Source organism: Macrosteles quadrilineatus, unplaced genomic scaffold (assembly GCF_028750875.1).
Source record: "Macrosteles quadrilineatus isolate MER2022 unplaced genomic scaffold, UCM_ALF_1.0 Scaffold_1__1_contigs__length_201487025, whole genome shotgun sequence".
Lineage (NCBI taxonomy): Eukaryota > Metazoa > Arthropoda > Insecta > Hemiptera > Cicadellidae > Macrosteles > Macrosteles quadrilineatus.
In genome coordinates, this window is record NW_026542594.1 from 28,439,374 (window position 1) to 28,460,616 (window position 21,243).

General features: G+C 34.0%; 1 protein-coding gene across 1 annotated transcript in view; it reads right to left on the reverse strand.

The window, feature by feature from the left end:
- LOC129005779 (MLX-interacting protein) overlaps positions 1–21,243 on the reverse strand; it is a 139,623-nt gene that overhangs the window by 64,668 nt on the left and 53,712 nt on the right. Inside the window, exon 2 of the mRNA XM_054434791.1 lies at positions 12,843–12,949. Coding sequence (XP_054290766.1) covers positions 12,843–12,949 — 107 coding nt within the window. The remainder of the gene's footprint in view (positions 1–12,842; positions 12,950–21,243) is intronic.

Consider the following 21,243-nt stretch of genomic DNA (forward strand, 5'->3'; position numbering starts at 1 on the left):
GAAACCCTCGGTCTGTGAGACCCCGCTTTAAAATACACTAACGTTGGGCTTCTGAGACGGACATGTTATGAACAGACAACCTGTCAAGGTCACGGCACCCATGCAAAATGAACAAACGATATATCAATAGGTAGGGGAGAAAAGGGGGGGAAGGTACTGGGGGAATGGAATCTACCAAGTAAACAGTGTTGCCAACATGCGTTTTTGAAAATTCCCGTGGGCCTGTCAGACCAGGGTTTCGGTATTAGTGTTAAACGTAAAGACCCATGTTGTGGTCCTCATTTTAAAGGTCTTGTTAAAAGAAAACATTTGGTGTGATTGAAATCTTTTTATGACCATCCTGAACATAATGGCAGCCTAAAACACTTTAAAATGGTATAGGCTTAATGAAATGTTTAAAGCGAATGCGGTACGGTACACTGTATAAAGTTTTACAGTTATTGTTGTTGAATCTCTTTGAACAGATAAAAAATAATCATACTTTGAAAATTGGGATTAGAGTTTAAGTTATCGTATTTATATGCCTTTTTTAGTGTTGGAAACAATGTTTACCTACATAAATAGGCCAACAATAAACCAAAATAAAACAAAAATTTTAATCTGACCTTGTAGTTTTATTCCTAATAATAATAGTTTAAAAGAGGCAATAAGAGTTCAGATAACTGGTGAGAAAAACTTCAAACATTCACATCAAGTTGTGTACAGCCAAACAAAACATGTTTACAGTCGTGAAATAAATGAGTTGGATACAAGTTGGATGCGTCTGCTACCTTACAAGTGCTATGACTGTGTTCTAAAGTTTCATAGAGGTTTATTTATTAAAAGTTGGTTTATTGAAAGCATAAGATCAACCAGTAACAATTTAGTGTAACAGTGAGTGTTTAGGAACATATTGAAGCAAGTAAAACAATTTATTATTCATTTACCATTGATATAAAATGATAAATATTTACTACTTACCATAATGAGGTTATGCATGCTTGATTTTTAATTTGAACAAACAGCATGATTTATCACTTTTTCAGCACTATTGAACAATTGCTAACTACACTTTGATATACATTTTACTTAAATATTGTACTTAAAGTCCTAATTATTGATATTAAACGTGAAATTTAAACAGGATCTGGGTTTGAGACTAGCTCTTGCTTATACCTGTATGTTTATATTTTTGAGTTATAATTTGGCGGAAAGAAGAAGTTAGAGTTGTCTGCACTTGCAGACGATGCTCAGCCACTTTGGTTTCCATGAAGCTTTAACATCCTTGTTGGAAGACTAACTCAGAGCATATTTGTATTTCCTACAAGATAGATACGGAAGACTTTGATTGATTTTTCTTACTGCAGCATATATGTACAGAGGTTATTTACAGTTTTATTTTTGTAATTGTATTATATATTTTAATATTTTATTATACGTAATTAAAATCACTAATGGCGGTTAGTAATGAAAAGCTTGCTCCTATTGGTTGGACAAGACGAGAAGTTGAGAGAAAAAAAGGGGCAAGCAAAGGAAAATTTGATGTATACTTTTACTCTCCAAGAGGAAAGCTATTTCGACCCAAAAAACAAATTCAAGAGTATATAAAAATAAATAATCCCTCTTTTAGTATTGATGATTTCAAATTTAAGTCTTTGACTGTTCAATCTGATTCTCAAAATTCCCTATGTCAGCAATCCAACTGTTCTACTGACTTTGATAACTCGCTGTCACTAGAAGATGAAATGAGCAGATCTCTTTTAGAAGAAAATGAGAATTTAAAGCAAGATTTGTACAATTTTAGACTCCAAAAATCTAAGGTGGAATTTGAATTAGAAGACAGGTTATTGGCCAAAGAAGAGCAAATAAAGAATCTCTTGGATCAATCAGAAACAAGAGAGGAAGAACTGGCTCAAAACATACAATTTCTAGAAGGAAAACTTAGGGACAGTGAGAAACTAGTTGAAACCATCTCCACTGAAGCCACCCAAGAGAGAGAAGATTTTATTCGCAAGTTGGAAAATTTTAAAAAACAGTACAACACAAGCAAAAATATGAAAGCCAAAGAAATAATTGAAAATAAAATAAAAACTGTAAATGCCTCAACACAATGTCTGGTGTCCTGTAACCCGGAAAACAAAGCTACCTCAACTATACAAACAGATTTTGACTTAATCCACACCACACTAAGCAATGACTGGCTAGGTGATGAAGCTTTAGAGTTGTATTTTAATGCTCTCTCTGATAAAATGTTGATCGACTCAAAAACCTGTTTTATCAGCCCCTCTGTTGTTCAGGCAATTAAGTGTCTTAATAATTATGATTCCTACACAAAATCAATGAATTTAGAGGACAAATCTTACATTTTCGCCCCTGTAAACAATGCTGACCCTGCCATGAGTGTTCCAGGCTCACATTGGAGTCTTTTGTTTTATTCAAAGATAAGCAATATGTTTTATTACTTTGATTCAATGGGCCAACATAACCTGCAGCATGCGAAAGATCTCTACAATAAACTAGCCAAGTATACTGGCTCTCAAACAACTCCCGCCTTCAAAGTAGTACAGAGCCCACAGCAACGAAACAGTTACGATTGTGGTATATATGTACTGTTCATGGTGGACTGCCTTATTGCAACCATTGAACAGGACGAAAATGAAAATTGCACTGAGAGCTGTTCTGCAAGCCTTGATTTCAGCCAAACGGATACCATTTCCAAACGCTCTCTTTTGGCTTATCTTAGCTACAACCAACAGTACAAGAAAATCAAGACTGAAGTGTTTAAGTCCTTGATGAAAAATGTCCGTGACCTGCACAACAACAATGAGTTTAGCTCATGTCATCCCACAACTAAGTGGAACTACAGCACCTGAAATTTCTTCTGCTTCTTCTAGATTTACCTGCAATGCATGCTCCTTAGTTCAATCTGCAACTCAAAACCAAAATAAACATAAAAAATGCAAAAATGGCTTAAAAAGTTCTGTCACTAACCAAAACAAGTATAGTTCTCAGTCTGACCAACAACTTGATGAAGATATTTTCCCCCAGCCAAGCCAAGAAAATAAGAAAGAACATTTCAACAACCCAAGGAAACGAACAAACTTGAGGGTCCAACCAAAAAAATATTATAACAATAGTAAAACTAGAAATTATTGTCAAAAAAAACCTTTTACCGTCAGCCAAGGTGGCAACTTAGATACTAGTGGTAGGTCAAAACACCAGATATCATCTATCTCCACAAAAGTTCTCAAAACTGAGGCTACAATTTGCACCGATAGCCAAGGGAAAAATCTGGCATGGAAGGTGGAAGAGCTAAGTCAAGGGAATGTGAAGTCTTTTGGCTACGTCAGACCCAACACGACATTAATGCAAGTCATCAGCTCAGCTAAGGAAGACAGAAATACTAGACCTACTCCATTGCTGATTCTTGGCGGTACAAACGATAGTTTAAATGGAGACTTTAAAGATATCTACAAAAATCTTGAGAAAGACCTCCGATCACTCACTAAAATCAGACCAGTGTTCTTATGCACAATTCCTACAAGATACGATAAGAATCTACATGGTATAGAAAATAAGGAGATAAACATGATAAACAACTACATAAGGGAGATTGCAGTGAGAATAAACAGAGTTGTATTAATCAATCTACAACATCTAACAAGACGCTATTACACTACCCATGGCTTACACCTCAACATGGAAGGCACTACCAAACTTGCTCGTATATTCCTTAAGGCCTTAGCTTGGTGGGAGGCACAAGACTTGCAACCGCAGAGCAAGGTATAGCAATCTACAATCAATGTGGTTGAAACTAATATGAAAAATATGATTGAAAAATACAAAAATGAAAAAAACACTGCATTTGCCCACTGTATATCAGCTGACTTTGGAGCAGACAGGCAAATGACAGCTGGTGTAGGTGTAGCGGTCATCTTCAAGAAACAGTTTGGGAAGCCAAAATCCTCCGAATGTGTGACAAAACATCTGGCCTATCAACAAGTCCACGATGGAGCTGGAGTGTATGCACTTGTCACCAAGGACAAATTTAATCAAAAACCAACTATGTCCAACTATGATGCTGCTTTTGAAGATTTCATTGCCGATTTCAAAAGAAGAGGATTTCAGAAACTAATCTGTTCGGCAATGGAATGTGTCCGGGACCAAGTTTCTACAGAACACTTTGCCTCTAAAATAATTACCTTCCAACACCTTACTGGAGCTGCTGTGGATATTGTGACTTACAATCAGCAGTCTTCACGCACACTGTGGAAAGGTCTCACATACAGCGACTTCAACGCCAAACTGAGGTTAATTATTTTATCTGAATCACAGCAGCCCTCTTCATCTTCAAATCAAGAAAGTGCAAACACAGTTGCACATGAAGCTGTGTCTAGTGGTAGTGAAAAAAATCATGGGCAATCTAGTGTTGGTGAAATGTGCGTGCCTACAGCGGTTTTAGATTTAAACTAGATTATTATGACAATGAAATTAGTTCAGCATTTAAAAATTACTTTACACATTTAAATAGTGAGGAAAAGAAAATCAATAGTTACATTTCACATTCTTCAACCAAAACCCAATTGGAAAATTCTCAAAAAGAATTGCAACTACAAAATTGTCAAACTAAATCTAAATATAAATCAAAAAATTCTCAGGCTCTATTAGATCTCCATAATTTACAACCCCCAAATAACATTCAACCTCCTAATCTAAAAATATTTCACCAAAACGTACAACATCTGTCATCACGTTTAAATATCTTAAAAATTAACTTGGAAGAATTAAAGCCAGATATAATAGCCTTATCTGAGCATAAAATGAATCAGTCCGAAATTCTCTCTCTAAATATCGAGGGATACAAAAAATGCTCTTCTTTTACAAGAAATTGTTCCTTAGGAGGGGGAGTCTTAATACTAGTTAAAAAAGATAGCATAAACATTAAAAGTAAAAATCTTAAAATTACTGCTATTCAAAACCTTGTAATGGAAAAGGAGTTTGAATGTTGTATATCTGAGATAAATGTTGTGTGAGATAAATTTGTACTGGTTTGTATTTATAGATCCCCAATACAATGCTTGACTGAAAGTTTTCTGGATAAGCTTGATTCTATGTGTAGTATTTTAACTAGTAAATTTAAGAATATTGTTATTGCAGGCGATTTTAATATCAATGTATTAAAAAAAGATAAAATTTATTCTGCTTTTACTAATGTTTTAAGATCATATAACTTGGAATATAAAGTTGATTTCCCTACTAGAGTGGCGTCAGAGTCAGAAACTGCCATTGACAACATTATTACAAACATAACTGATAAAAAAACAAAAATATCTGGTATTATAAAATGTATTTAAGATCATGATGGACAGATGTTTGAAATTCTAGGTGTAAATGATAAACCCAAGTGGGTAAATAAAGTTAATAGAAGGTGTTACTCAGACACTAATGTGGATATATTTTTAACTTTGTTAGCCAATGAAAACTGGTTGGAGGTTGTACCAAGCCCCAGTAGATGCTAAATATGATGCCTTTCATTCTGTGTTTTCTTATACATTTGAAACAACTTTTCCTAAATTATTAAGGACTGAAAACATTAATAACAATAAAAATGCTTGGATTTCCTATGATATAAAACATAAAAAAGGGTATTTAGCGGATTTGGAAAAGCAATACAGAAATCTAAAAACGGATTCCCTAAAACATAGAGTCAAACAGTTAAAAAAAGAACTGAAATTCCAAATATTAAACGAGAAAAAGCAATATTTTGACAGAAAAATATCTGATTCAACCAATAAGTCTAAATCAACTTGGAAAATTATCAATCATGAGATTAACAACAAAACAAAACCAGAAAAGAACATTAAAGTAGTATCAAATGGTAAGTGTGAATCGGACCCCACATGTGTAGGAAACATATTTAATGATTTTTTCACAAACCTAGTGGAAGATCAAGTTCTTCCTAATATTAAAATAAATACAACTTCACAATCAAGCTTAATAAATTTACAAAAGCCTAAAAGTAGTTTCAAACTTAAAGAAGTCAATGAAAAAGATATTGAAAAGATAGTTAAATTACTAAAAAATAAATTTTCAACAGGAGTAGATGATATTCCAATTACCCTTGTTAAGCGTGTTTTCCCAATTATTTCAAGACCATTAACACTCATTATTAATTCATCTTTAATTAGCGGTATCTTTCCTTCTAAACTAAAAATTGCTAAAATAATACCGGTCTTTAAAAAGGGGGATGCCAATGATCCTTCTAGTTACAGACCAATATCATTGCTACCAGTTTTTTTTCAAAAAATCCTTGAAAAAGTTGTATACAACCAGTTGTTGGATTTCTTGGAATCCAACCAGTTGCTGGATCAAGAGCAATATGGTTTTCAACCAGGAAAATCCACAACCACTGCTAGCATTAACTTCATTGAATCAGTTATCAACTCAATTAACAACAATGAAAAAGTTATTGGAATATTTTTGGATTTTTCTAAAGCTTTTGATAGTGTCTCACATGATAAATTACTTGAAATTCTTCATGGCCTAAACATAAATAATAGAGAATATAATTGGTTCAGATCATATTTAAACAATCGGAAACAATGTGTTCAAATTCGACATACATCATACTATCCAAATTGCAAATATGCATACACCCAAAATGTCTTTTCTAACTTCAAAACAGTAAAGTATGGTGTCCCACAGGGATCTATACTGGGTCCCTTGTTATTTCTTTGCTACATAAGGGGGTTTCCAGGAGTTGTAAATGCTGGAGGATCTGTATGTCTGTATGCAGATGATACAAACATAACAATTACAGGTAAATCTCAAGAAGAAGTGGAAGTTAAGTCTTTTTTAAATTTATTGTCAGTAAATGAATTCACAAATAACAAAAATCTACTAATAAATTCAAATAAATCAAATATTTTATCTTTCTCCACAAGGCAATCAAGATTAAAATTACAACCAGATATATATCTTAATGGTTCAAAATTAAATCAAGTGGAGCACACTAAATTCCTTGGTCTAATATTAGACCAGCATTTGACCTGGGATGAGCATGTGAAACATGTGGTAAAAAATCTACAACAGGTATTTATGCTTTGCGACAAATGTCCCGTGTCTCAAGCATTGAAACTCTTAAAACTATCTACTTTGCTTTAATAAATTCACATATAGCTTATGGAATAGCTTTATATGATGGTACTAAAAAAAAAAAAAAACCTGGACAAAATTCTACGTCAACAGGAAAAAGCTCTTAGAATTATCTTTAGTATAAAAAACAGAGAATCAGTTAAAAAGTATTTTTCTAAATTGGGTATAATGACCATCTATGATTTATACATTTTTGAAACTATTCTACATGTAAAAAGTTCAGATTATCAAACTAAAAATTTTCACAGTTACAATTTACGAAACACCAGGCATGTAGAACAACACAGATTGAAGTTATTTGAGAAAAAGACCAGTTTCATTGGCAACAAATTTTTATTCAGCCTACCCAAAAATATTTTTAATGAACATAATTACAGCAACTTTAAAAAACTATTTGCAATCTAAATCATTATATTCAATAGAAGAGTTTTGGAATTTAAATGATTAGAAATATGTTATATTTTAATTTATGTTTGTAATCTATTATTTAGGATACTTGTATACCTAATTTTTTGTTTCTCTTTTCCTTTCTGTGACGCAATTCATGTATTTGCTATAAAATACTTGATGAATAAAGATGATTTGTATTGTATTGTATTGTATTGTATTACATTTTGTATCTGCAATGGACAGTGTTAGATTTTTTATTTCAAACCCATTTAAAGTGTTTTAGGCCGCCATTATGAACAGGATGATCGTAAAAAAATTTTATCACACCAAACGTTATCTTTTAACAAGACCTTTAAAATGAGGGCTCACAACATGGGTAGGGGAGCGAGTTGGTCTAGTGGTTAGAGCGCGGGACTCCGGTTCCTGGGGTCCCGGGTTAAAATTCCGCCAAATCACCAATGAACTTTATCTAAGTGATAATGCCGTAACCCCTAGGTCTAGCCTGAAGTAATGTAGAAAAAAATTACGGGCTCGTGCCTAGCGTCCAAGGAAAAAAAAAACACGGGTCTTTACATTTAATCTCTCTACCAATTAAAATAGGTGCAAAAATAAGGACAAAAAAGAGATTTAAAATATTAAAAAAATAATATGGGCTTTATGGTGACGAAATAACAACGAAATATAAACATAAAATCAAAATACCCCCGCCACAGCAAACCTGCCGACTAAGCGAATTTCCATTTGTCTGAATTGATTTTCAGTTAAATATATTTTAATAACATTAGGTTTAACGAGTACCTAGGTTTGCGGCTACAAGGAAACTAATAAAGTATGTTTTTAAGTAAAATATTGATAGCTTAGTACAAAATAAATAAATTTGCCAAGTTTGATCAAAATATATTCATAAACAAGCAAACTACAACATTTGACAATATTCTCCATAAGAATAACATGGGAATTTTAAATTTCCAATTTTTTTAATTTTCTCCGTTACTAATAATCGAACAAAAATACTTTTATATACTAAATTATTTGTTTTTTTAAGCTCTTTAAAAATGTCTAAAGAGAAATTGGGAAATTTTGTGTTTTGAGGGTCAAAAGTGAGAAAAACCAATTTTTACCCCATAAAACCCCCCGTAAAGCCCCGTTCCCATGGTCCGATCGTGCTGGTTCGCGAACTCATTCAAGTTTATCCCGCTTTACACCTTTAAACCAAATTTCATCAAAATCGGACAAAAAGTACTCAAGTTATCGCGTTCACGGACGTATATATATATATATATATATATATATATATATATATATATATATATATATGTCTATATATATATATATATACATATATAAAAATTTTAACGAATAGTGTTTTTGGCCTCTGGGGACATCAAAATGAAAAAGTAAATCGGTCCCGGGTCTAGGTCTTACCGTGCCACCTACGGTAATAGCTACTTCCCTATAGGGAAATTCGCTAACAAATGGAAGAAATTCCATTTGCATGTTTTATTTACAGTGTGGGGTGGAAATAGAGAATCCTGTACATTACATATTTTGGGTTGAGTTTTCGACCATTGGACGACCTCTAGTTTTTATTGAATCAGTGAAGAAGCGACTATGTCATTCGAACACTATTGTCTTTCAGAATACTACGACAAAATAGGCTGTTGAAAACACTAATTAAAATACTAAACAATATTTTCAAATCAGCTGGTATTATTAGATTTGGCAAAACCGCACTGTCCTCATTGGCTCTGTCGAAGGCTCCTCCCTCACCTGCAAACTTTCATGGTCCCGACTGTAGTATGATGTATTTAAATATTGCAAACTCTTCCAACGTAATTAATAAATTTCCTTTCCCGTAGCAATGTAGAATTTCGAGACCATCGTTTATATCCAGCATATAAATTTGTTACTATTGTCAATAATTTTGAATGGAAAACTCAATTATGAATCCCTTTATATTTTCAACACTCTTCTCCGTCACTACACTACAATTAGTCCAATATAAGCTGTAGATAAAACAGACGACAATCCAGAGACCACGTCGATCCGCCATAACCTGATTCACAACCTGATTTGGAAGAACCTTTGAACAGTATGAAAATCGTATCGGTGCATCTTTTTGTGGTAAACACTTCCGCGATTTCATCAGTGTAATGCAGATTAAATCCATGCTTTTATTTGAGAAAAATATGTTTTTCGAGAAGGCACGTTCTTACTGCAAAGGGAGTTCCACCCTTAAGCTGTGTAAGTTTTATTTTTTCCTTTGTCAGTCATCATACTGTACTTTTGTGCAGAGGTGCTCATCCCCCTCAAACCCAGTGGCACAATTCCCCCCCCCCCATTTATTCTGCCCTCTATTTTAACCTGCCCTCCAATATACCTGGTGATTTCCACTTTACAACATAAAACAAACATTTCAAGTATTTAGTAAACTTGAGGTAAAGAAAAACAAACTTGCTGATAATCAAAATTAAACGTTTAATAGGAAACGTCATTTAACAATACAAAGTTATATCTAATTAATGGACGAATTATAATTTTTTTTTTCAATTTACAATTAGAATCAGTATTGTCAGCCAACACGTGCTCAGTATTAAAATAGGTAACGGCAACGTCTTCAAAACTTTCAACAATATACTCGGTGAATTACTCTACTCCAATACAGTACTGGAACTGTATAATTTATTTAGGTGGTGTAAATTTTCATAGGACTTGAGAAATCAAATAACTTTAAGTACACGAATAATACTTTGGCAAAAAGTATCTTGTTTCAAAATTAGGTCACGAAATAGGGCAGACTAGGAGGGGTTGCTCGCCACTCCCAGGCTGCCTTCTACAAAAATCGCCGGGCAAAATACCCACAATACCTTAAATGCCCCACCAGCACCACAAAAGGTTTTGTGACGAAGTACGGTAATTTTCATTTTGATAGTCCCAGGTTTGCGTTTTATGACTAATAATGGTAGTTTTTTGGCGGTTCTTTAACTCCACCAGCCTTAGGCTTACAAAAGGATCCACTTTTGGAGGTGTCGTCAGAATATGTTACAAACATTAAACAAGAAACACAAAACGATAACAGATAGGCCTATCAATTTACGAGTGTACATTGCCGCGGGCAGAACTGGAAGTAAACTGAATCAGGTTATGGCGGACCGACGTGGTCTCTGGATTGTCGTCTGTTTTATCTACAGCTTATATTGGACTAATTGTAGTGTAGTGACGGAGAAGAGTGTTGAAAATATAAAGGGATTCATAATTGAGTTTTCCATTCAAAATTATTGACAATAGTAACAAATTTATATGCTGGATATAAACGATGGTCTCGAAATTCTACATTGCTGCGGGAAAGGAAATTTATTAATTACGTTGGAAGAGTTTGCAATATTTAAATACATAATACTACAGTCGGGACCAAGAAAAGTCTTGTGATTGGCCCCCGCCAACTGCAAACTTTCGCGGTCGTTACTTTAGGGGCAGAGCACACAAATTTTGAGTGAAAACACTCGAATAATTAACTATGAATCCAATTATATTTTCAACACTCTTCTCAGTCACTACAATAGTCCAATATCAGCTGTTGAAAACGCAGACAACAATTCAGAGACCACGTTGGTCCATCATAACCTTAACCTGACCTGTTTCAGTTTACTACCAGTCTTGCCAACGGCAATTTACACGCGTTTATTGATAGGCCTATCTGTAATCGTTTTGCATTAAATGTTTGTAACGTACTCTGACGAGTGACGACACCTCCAGAAGTGGATATTTTTGTAAGCCTGGCGATCGTGGACATAAAGGACCGCCCAAACATTTGTAGTAAGTAAAATTTGACCCTACCGTACTTGTTAAGGATTGTCTAACAAGGTGCGTTTTTACCATTCTTAGACGCAATCTTAATTACGAATGGCAAAATGTTGTTGGTAGTGTTAAAAAATTGGTCGTGGGGTTAGCTGTTGGAATTTTAAAATGACATGCGAATGTCAGTTGTCTCAGCCTTATCAATCACATGAAATTGTCAAATATAATCCATCTTCAGAATGTTAGAATGCAGTGGAATATACTTGTAGTGAAACTGGCTTTTATTCTTGAACTGTTAGGGGCTTTGTTAATATGGTCACGTGGCTTCATTGGCAAATAATAATGCAAATTACAAACCAATGACTATGCATTTCCAAAAAAGAAACTGTAAATTAGCTGTTACGTAATTAGTGACGTTTACTTGCATTGTTGTTAATCAACGTAGGCTATCTTCTAAGAATAATGAGATCTAGTTTAAAAGGAACCTTTCTGTCATGACAGCAGCTGCTTAAATAGTAATAATTCTTTGTGCTATTTTTTTACAGTCGAAGTGTGGTGACATTTTTTTAACAAGGTTTACGAGTTCCCATTATGCTCCTCTTCTATAAGTATAAAAGAGGATGTTTGTATATATATATATATATATATATTGGTTTGGCAGTGATAAACTCAGACACCGCTGAACCGATTGCCACGAAACTTGGTACATACGTGTAGAATTTCATGGAATAGGTTTATACACCATCAATTTCGTGATCCGTCCAATCGGCTCCGCCCCAGTGGCTCTGGAGTTTCCCATGTTAACCTTATGAGAAATGGAATTAATGAATCTTAACAGCTGTTTCAATTAAACAAGTTGGTTCTGTTCTATGATGTTCAATAGCATTAAAGTTGCAAGGATTACCAACAGGGTGCAGCACTATTATTTCTTTTACATTAATGACAACAGCTAATTTGCAATCAAAAGGTGGGTGAGCGTACCGAACGAACTTTAACCTGGAGGCGAGTTAGCGTAGTGAACGAGCTAACCTGAAGGCAAGTGAGCGTAGCAAACGAGCTAACCTGAAGGCAAGTGAGCGCAGCGAACGAGCTCCAACCTAAAGGTGAGTGAGCGTAGCGAACGAGCTCCAACATAAAGTTGAGTGAGCGTAGCGAACGAAACGAACTTCAACCAGGACGTGATTGAGCCATGCGAACAAGATCATCTTGAAAATTAAGAAGTTAAACGGGGCAAAGCCAGCGGGATTATAAATAGTCAAAGGCAAGACAACTTCTGCCGGGTTCAGCTAGTATTAATATAAAAGCTAAATGTTTAGGCAATATTGTTTTTACACAACCAAAGCTTTGAGATTGTGATTGCTAAAGCGCATATTTTAAGATGTTAGATAGGAGAGTTTAAAATGTTCAGTATCTTAACAGGACACAGTTAGAAAGCACAGCTAACTGTTGACTAACAATTTATTCACAGACTAACAAATGTTTTTAGACCTAACTTAAAAAATTTTATTTCAGTAACTTACATTGCATGTGCCAGCATCTCCATATTACATTGTTCAATCTTATTTTGTCTTTCCACCGCAACCGAATTCCTTTGAAACGATTCCATTTTGGTGATGTAAGTTTTTGCCTGGAACAAGAAACAAGTTATTTAGAGATTCAATCTTTCAAACATGACCTAAATTTAGTTTTGTCTATTTCAATGTTAAAGGCTCGCTACAAAGCTCATAATAATTCCCTTGCCCCAGCAAACCTGCCGACTAAGCGAAAATCCATTTGTCTTAATTGATTTTTAATGAATCTATTTAAATAGCATTTTAGGTTTAACGAGTACCTAGGTTTGCTGCTACAAGGAAACTAAGAAAGTGTATTTTTTTTGTAAAATATTAATAGCTTAGTATAAAATAAATAAATTTCCCAAGTTAAACAAGCAAACTAAAACATTTTACAATATTCTCCATAAGAATAACATGGGAATTTTAAATTTACAATTTTTAGAATTTTCTCCATTACCGAAAACTGTACAAAAACACTTTGATATACTAAATTATTTGCTTTTCTAAGCTCTTTAAAAAGGGTTAGAGAGAAATTGGGATAAATTTGTGTCTTGAGGGTCAAAAATGAGAAAAACAATTTTTTGCTCCATAAAACCCCTTGTAAAACCCCGTTCCCATTGTCCGATCATGCTGGTTTGGGAACTCATTCAAGTATATCCCGCCTTACACCTTTAAACCAAATTTCATTAAAATCGGACACAAATTTCTCGAGTTATCGCGTTCCCCGATGTAAATATATATATATATATATATACATATACAGGGTGTTTGGTAGTCAGTGTCAAATATTTTAAGGCATTATTATGCACACAAATTGCTATAAAAATACACAATTTGGGTAGTTATATCTCACTCCTACTTCCGGCAACAGCCATTTTTTAGAATTTTCCAAATTTCTTGACATTGCCTAATAAAATCTCATATTTCTCAACTTTTAACCTACATAATGATATTTGCAATGGCATTTTTAGAATCGTCATTAAATTTTATATCAAAACACCTATAATATGGTACAGCTAAACCCATTTAAAAGTTCTTAATATTGACTTAAATAACAAATTTTGAAAAATCAATAAAAAGGGCGCTACAACTCGCTTAAGAAAATTTTTTACCAAGTCGTGTTAAAAACTGTCAAATAGTATAAAAAACATCTCCACATTTTAAGCTTTAAAATGATATGCAATATGTGACATGTAATGTATATAAAATTTTGAACGAATGGGGTTTTTGGCCCGTGGGGACATCAAATTAAAAAAAAAAAAAAATCGGTCCCGGGCCTGGGTCTTATCGTGCCACATACGGTAATAGCTACTTCCCTATAAGGAAATTCACTAAAATGAGTATGGTTTAATCATTTGACTTATTTTTCTAGTTTTTAGAATATTAACATTTGAGTTTTATTTTTCTGCACATCCTAATAATACAATATCGATCGTGCTTTCTTCTAATCATCCAAGTGATTTAATGTTTAGAATTATTTATGGTGACTTATAAATTGCTATAGGCCTATGATAAATTGTCACTAAATTTTAATGATAAACTTAAAAGCTAGTATACTAATTTTAAAGAATATGAGGTGATTTAGGCCCGGTTCACACGAACGACATACCTAGCAGACTAGGCTTGGACTAGGTAAGCACGACTGGGTAGCGGACCACAGGATCACACCGGTTCACACGAGCGACATATCTACGGACTAGGTGAAAATATAGATATTAAAACCACTCGGTTCCATCACTGGTGCACAATGAGAACAAAGGTAAGAATGCGAGCTGCAGCTCGACTACCCGGTCGCTCGTGTGAACGCTCCCATAAGGCTACATGTACTGCTACGCAGTTCGACTGGGTAGTTGCCACGACGGACTGGGAAGCGGGGCCCGACTAGGTTTTGGGACATCAAGCTCGAACACGACTAGCTAGTCGGCGTCCAAGGCTCGTGTGAACGGCTCCATTTGATCCTGTGGTCCGCTACCCAGTCGTGCTTACCTAGTGCTTACCTAGTCCAAGCCTAGTCTGCTAGGTTTGTCGTTCGTGTGAACCGGGCCTTACTCCTGAGAATTGTTAAAACAGGAATGTAGGACAAATCTATATGGGTGCTACAACAAAGATATTAGTAGTAGTGATGTGGGCCGGGTAAATACCCAGTGGGTATGTAAATATAAATTACCCGGGTATTTACCCCAGGCCCGGGTAAATACCCAAAAACTGGGTATTTATAATTTTTATTAAAGTTAGAGAAGATTGAGATGTTTTTTTTTTTGCAATTATTACCCTGTAAGGCTAGTAAAATGATGATAAAGTTTGTTAAACAAAATTTAATATGGTCACTACTAGCATTTTACTTCTGGGTATAATCACCATAAATACCCAGGTCTGAGCATGAAGCATAATCAGCATAAATACCCTGGCCGCATGGTTGCACTGGTCCTGACTACTTATGATTTTTTAATTTCTATAATAGATAGATGAATTTATTTTATTGAAAGTGAAAAAAAAAATTTGCAAAGTAATAATTATTATTTAGAAAGACAGGAAAATTTAACATAGTATTGGCCTATGTGTAAAAAGCGTAAGAAAATAATTAAAAATTCAATCTGTAGAATGGTAGGATTTAATAATATTTTTGTTCTAGATCTTTTGTTGGTATCAATGATATCAAAATAAAAAAAAAACTAATTTCATAAACTTGTGATACAAAACATTTGAATCTGTAGCACAATAAATCTTTCAAAATCTATCTATCTATCTATATATTAATAGGCAAGCATGTTTCTTTAAAACCTTTTTTCTCAGCTCGTGTGCATCGCAGGGGAAATCTACCCATACTGTTAGAAAGATATTTGCCTGTAGATGTGCAGAATCCCTTTATAAATTAAAATAGGCTAAAAAATAAGCACAAAAAACGAATTTGAACACTTCAAAAAATTAACATGGACCAACTGGGTTGCCATGATGGTGACGAAATAACAACAAAATGTAAACAGAAAATCAAAACAAATGGAAGAAATCCCAATCACATGTTTTATTTACAGTGTGGGGAGAAAATAGAGAAGTCTGTACATTAATTATTTTTGGTCCAGTTTCGACCACAGGACGACCACTAGTACTTATTTAATACGCAAGCAGGATTTTCGTGACAATTACTCCTCCGAAACTACTGAACCTATTGACATGTTTTTGGTGTCATTGGAAAGAGCGTAACGTGAAGTTGTGCAGGAAACTTTCTTTTTAGGGAAATAATTAGAGAGTGAGGCCCTGGGGCCCTTTAAAGTTTCGTATTTCTCCATAAGATTTACATGGGATACAAACATTGCTTTGAAACTCCAGCTGTTGTCAGAAATTAAATATTAATAATAATTGGTCTCCATGGAAGCATGAGAAAATTCACAATGTTTACATTTGCTTTGACATTTAAATGTAAACAACCAGAATTGGCAAATGCCTATTTAACAATTTCAGACAGCTGATCCAAAAAAATAAAACAACTATGTGGTAGGTTTATTTAAAAAGACTAGCATAGTACCCGTCCTTCGTACGGGGTTGGAATATAAGTATAAAATGCTTATTGCATTTATAGTCAAGCTTTGCGTTTGCAATAAGGGAGGACACAGTTTGATAAAATTTGCTTTATTAAATTTACAGTATTCTATAGTATTACACATCTACCATAGCCATAATGTTCTACCACTTCACCTAAACAATAGAGAAAAATAAATTATCAACAATTGGCTAAATATCTATATATTAATTTGAAACTGTTTTTCTTTGTCACAGCTATTTTGAGAGAACGGCTGGGCGTAGAAACTCGGTAGAGCTGTCTAAAGAAAGGTCTTGGTCTGTAGATGAGCCATCAAAAGAGAAACATGGTGAATTCCCTTGGGGCTCTGCCCCAGTGGCCCTTGAATTCCCATCCCATGTTATTCTTATGGAGGAAAACGGGGATTTTGTCACAGCTAATTTGAGTGAACGGCTGGGCGTAGAAACTTGGTAGGGGTCTCTAAAGAAAGGTCTTGGTCTGTATATGAGCCATCAAAAGAGGAACGAGGTCAATTCCCTTGGGGCTCTGCCCCAGAAGCCTTTAAAGTTGCCTCCAGATTTGTTTACATTATGACCATATGCATAATTCTACACTACTTTTTAATGAAACAGCTGTTAATATTCAAATTGTGATTTATTGAATTTGTCAAAATGAAGTACAGTATTTGCAATGGGTTTTTCTGATTTTAAAATGGATTTTCTTCAGCATCGTGTCATGTTTTGCAATATAATGTTCTACTACCAAATCAGTGGAAAATCCTATCATCACAGTAACTCTTTTCTTTTGGAGTTAACTTATATCTATTGTATGGGTTGGTTTCTGCCTTTTTTACCACTTCTTGGAGATTGTACGTAGGTGATATTCGTTGGCATATTGCATCTGTAGACAAAACTTGGGTTGGTGTACAGAATGGAAAAGAGTGAGAAATCCTGGACAATTTGATATAGGCTAAAAATAAAACTGAATTAACACTGTTTTACATTTCTTGAGCAATCATTGAAATAACCGATTTGCAAACAATGGAAACATAGAAAAAGTCATAGAAAACAACCAAGTAGAAGAAATAGAAGTAATGTTTTTTTAAAATTTATAATCGTTATCATAGAAAATCTAATGCGACTATGAGAGGGAAAGATATTTTGAAAACACTAAAACAAGATCAGCTTTTTGAAAAAAGATAAGATATTTACAAAAGATTTTGATTATATCTAACTGTTGTGTAGATTGTGAGTATTTCCATAATCTTTGAGTCGCCTGTAATGCAATTGCTCGAATTCGAGCAACAGGTACACTAGTCTATATATTAATTTGAAACTATTTTTCTTTGTGACAGCTAATTTGAGAGAACGGCTGGGCGTAGAAACTCGGTAGAGGTGTCTAAAGAAAGGGCTTGGTCTGTAGATGAGCCATCAAAAGAGAAACGAGGTAAATTCCCTTAGGGCCCTGCCCCAGTGGCCTTCAAATTCCCATCCCATGTTATTCTTATGGGGGGAAAACGGGGTTTTGTCACAGCTAATTTCAGAGAATGGCTGGGCGTAGAAACTTGGCAGGGGTCTCTAAAGAAAGGTCTTGGTCTGTTTCCCTTGGGGCTCTGCCCCAGAGGCATATAAAGTCCCCTCAGCAGATTTGTTTACATTAAGACCATATGTATAATTTTACACAACTTTTTAATGAAACAGGTGTTAATATTTAAATTGTGATTTACTGAATTTGTCAAAATGAAGTATTTGCAAAGGGTTTTTTTGATTTTAAAATCAATTTTCTTCTGCATTGTGTTATGTTTTGCAATATAATGTTGTAATGTTATAATGTGCAATCCAAATCAGTGGAAAATCCTAATATCACAGTAACTCTTAAAATTATTTCTTATAGAGTTAACTTATGTCTATTGTGTGGGTTGGTTTATGCCTTTTTTACCACTTCTTGGAGATTGTACGTAGGTGATATTATTTGGCATATTGCATCTGTAGACGAAACTTGGGTTGGTGTAATTATTACAATGGAAAAAATCTAGATATCCTGGACAATTTGATATAGGCCTACTAAAAATAAAACTGAATTGTAAGAAATAGAAATAATGTTTTTCCTTCATTTATATTCGTTATTATAGAGAACTTAATGGGGCTATGAGTGGGAAACATTGGTAGAAAACTCTAAAAAGCAAAAGATCAGCTTTTGAAAAAAGATAAGATATTTACAAACAATTTTTATTATAACTGTTGTGTACATCGTGAGTATTTCCATAATCTTTGAGTCGACTTTTATAAAGTCATCGGAAATTATGACCGTTATTAGTTTTAAAATAACGCCAGTAATGCTTCGCGATTGCTCGAATTCGAGCAACAGGTACACTAGTCACAAATTATTAATGAAATGAAAAACATAAACATAACTGTAAACAATCCTACTTTGACAGTTCTCATTGCGAATCACAGTTTTTTGTTGCTGCTTAGTTCAAATTAGCTGTTTTCATAAATGCAAAAAAAATATAGTGCTGCACCCTGTTTGTAAATCTTATAACTTTTTAATGCTTTTCCATATCATAGAACCAACTTTTTTAGTTGAAACAGCTGACTAAATTATTTAATTCCTTTTAAATATGAATACTCATAAGGTTAACATGGGGAATTACAGAGCCACTGGGGCGGACCCCGAAAGGATTTTTGAGATAAGAATATGCCTATATGTTAATCGGGAATGTAAGCTATCATCATGCCAAATTTCAGCCCAATCTGTCCAGTGGTTTATGCGTGATTGAACTTCAAACACACAAACAAACAAACACACAAACTTTGACATTTATAATATTAGTAAGATTAGTAGGATTACTATCATAAAGTTTAAATTTAAGTTTTCGTTTGATAAATCCATTTAATGAAACATATTTTTTCCATTGCGAAGCAAAATTTAATAGTGAGAAGAAGAACATATGTTAATTGTAAACAGTCAATGTGTAAATTATCTATGTCGTATTAAAAATGTGTATAGTTTTGGATGTTGGTTTGTGTTTAATGATATAAGTTATTAGTTATTGAATTTTTATTTTAAGGATGTGGCATATGAGTAGGCCTATGCCTATGATAAATAACACCATTTCAGAGTTCTGCCAGTTTTTGCCTAACTCTGTCCTGTAGAGTTTAAAGTAGCCTACACCTTATTGTCTACAAATTGGCTAAATAACTTAGGTACGGTACTTTATAAAAGCTGACAGCCTTTTTACGTTGAGTTAAATAGTAAGCTTACCTTTTCCCGTCCATGGGCAGTTTGATTGTTAAAAAGTAACCCTTTAAACTGGAATAGGACGGTTATGTAAATTGTGAGTATTTCCATTAGTTAATAATCTTTTAGTTGACTTTTAAAATCATCGGAAATTATGACTGTTATTAGTTTTTAAACAAGTTATTTGTTTATAAATAACTCCTGTACTTCTTTGCAATTGCTCGATTTCGAGCAACATGTACACTAGTTATATTAAGTTAGACCAAAAACAGGAGATACATGTTTTTAGTACGTTCATCCAAATATATTATTGTTTCCAACTAAGCGTTAACACAGAAAAGTTTAATTACTTTTAGTATTCTGCCATTCTGCCTATGTCAATCAGGCCTTAGGTCTGTCTAGCCTTCCAAGCCATTTATACAATAAAAATTTTGCATCATAAATACCCAACAATTCCTGGATATTTATAAATACTAGAGGTCGTCCAGTGGTCGAAAGTTCGACCAAAAATATGTAATGTACGTACACGCATTGACTATTGGATACTGAAGTAGACATTCCATCTATGTGGACCAGCTCTTGCCATTTTTTTTATAAAAAAAAGAACATGTAGTTGTGTGAGAGCCAGTCACAGAATGTGTGTCTAAAATCATACTTTCTACCTTATATTGTCATAATAGTACAGGTAAAATAGGGTTTTATAAACAACAAAATTTGTACATTCATGAAATTTCACCTGTGAGTTACTAATAATATGAGAAATGAAGATCCGATGAGTCCCCAAAATTTTGGGCGTCCTAAGGCCCTTTTAGGGGCCCTTTTTGTTCCGAAGGGCCCTTGTTCCTTAATAATTTTGTTTTTACGTTTAAGGTCGAGTGAGTTGTGGTTTTCGATGGTTTTAGTTATTTTAAATCGATTGGGAGTAGTTTTAAGTGCATTAAACCACACCATACAGAGTGTTTCGAAATATTATTACTTTTTACGATATTTAAACCTTTATTCTTAAAATAATAAAATTAGTTACCTCCATGCTCTATATAAAAGGGGATTATTGAAAATAATTGTAATTCTTTACTACGTAAGGGGAAAGGATCACAAGGAGTAAGAGAAAATATTAAATACCCCCGTCACAGCAAACCTGCAGACCTAGCGAATTCCGGTTTTACTTACTTGATTTTCGATTAAATCTAAAATAGCATTGCGTTTAATGATTACCTAGGTTTGCTGCTACAAGGAGGCTAATAAAGCGCGTTTATAGTAAAATATTAATAGCCTAGTATAAAACAAATAAATTTGACAAGTTTTATGAAGACACTAGCAGAATACCCGTCCTTCGTACGGGGTTGGCATATAAGTGTAAATATTTATTGCAGTTATGGGAGAGGACACGGTTTAAGAAAATTTTGTCTTTTAATTTATACGGTATCCTATAGTGTAGCACACATCTACCATAGCTCTAATGTTCTACCACTGCACCTAAACCATGGAAAAAAGTAAAGTTCTCAATGTGTACCACAACTTTTTGTTGCTAGTTGGTTCAAATTAGCTGTGGTCCTAAATGCAAAAAACATAATAGTGCTGCACCCTTTTGGCAAGCCTTATAACTTTTTA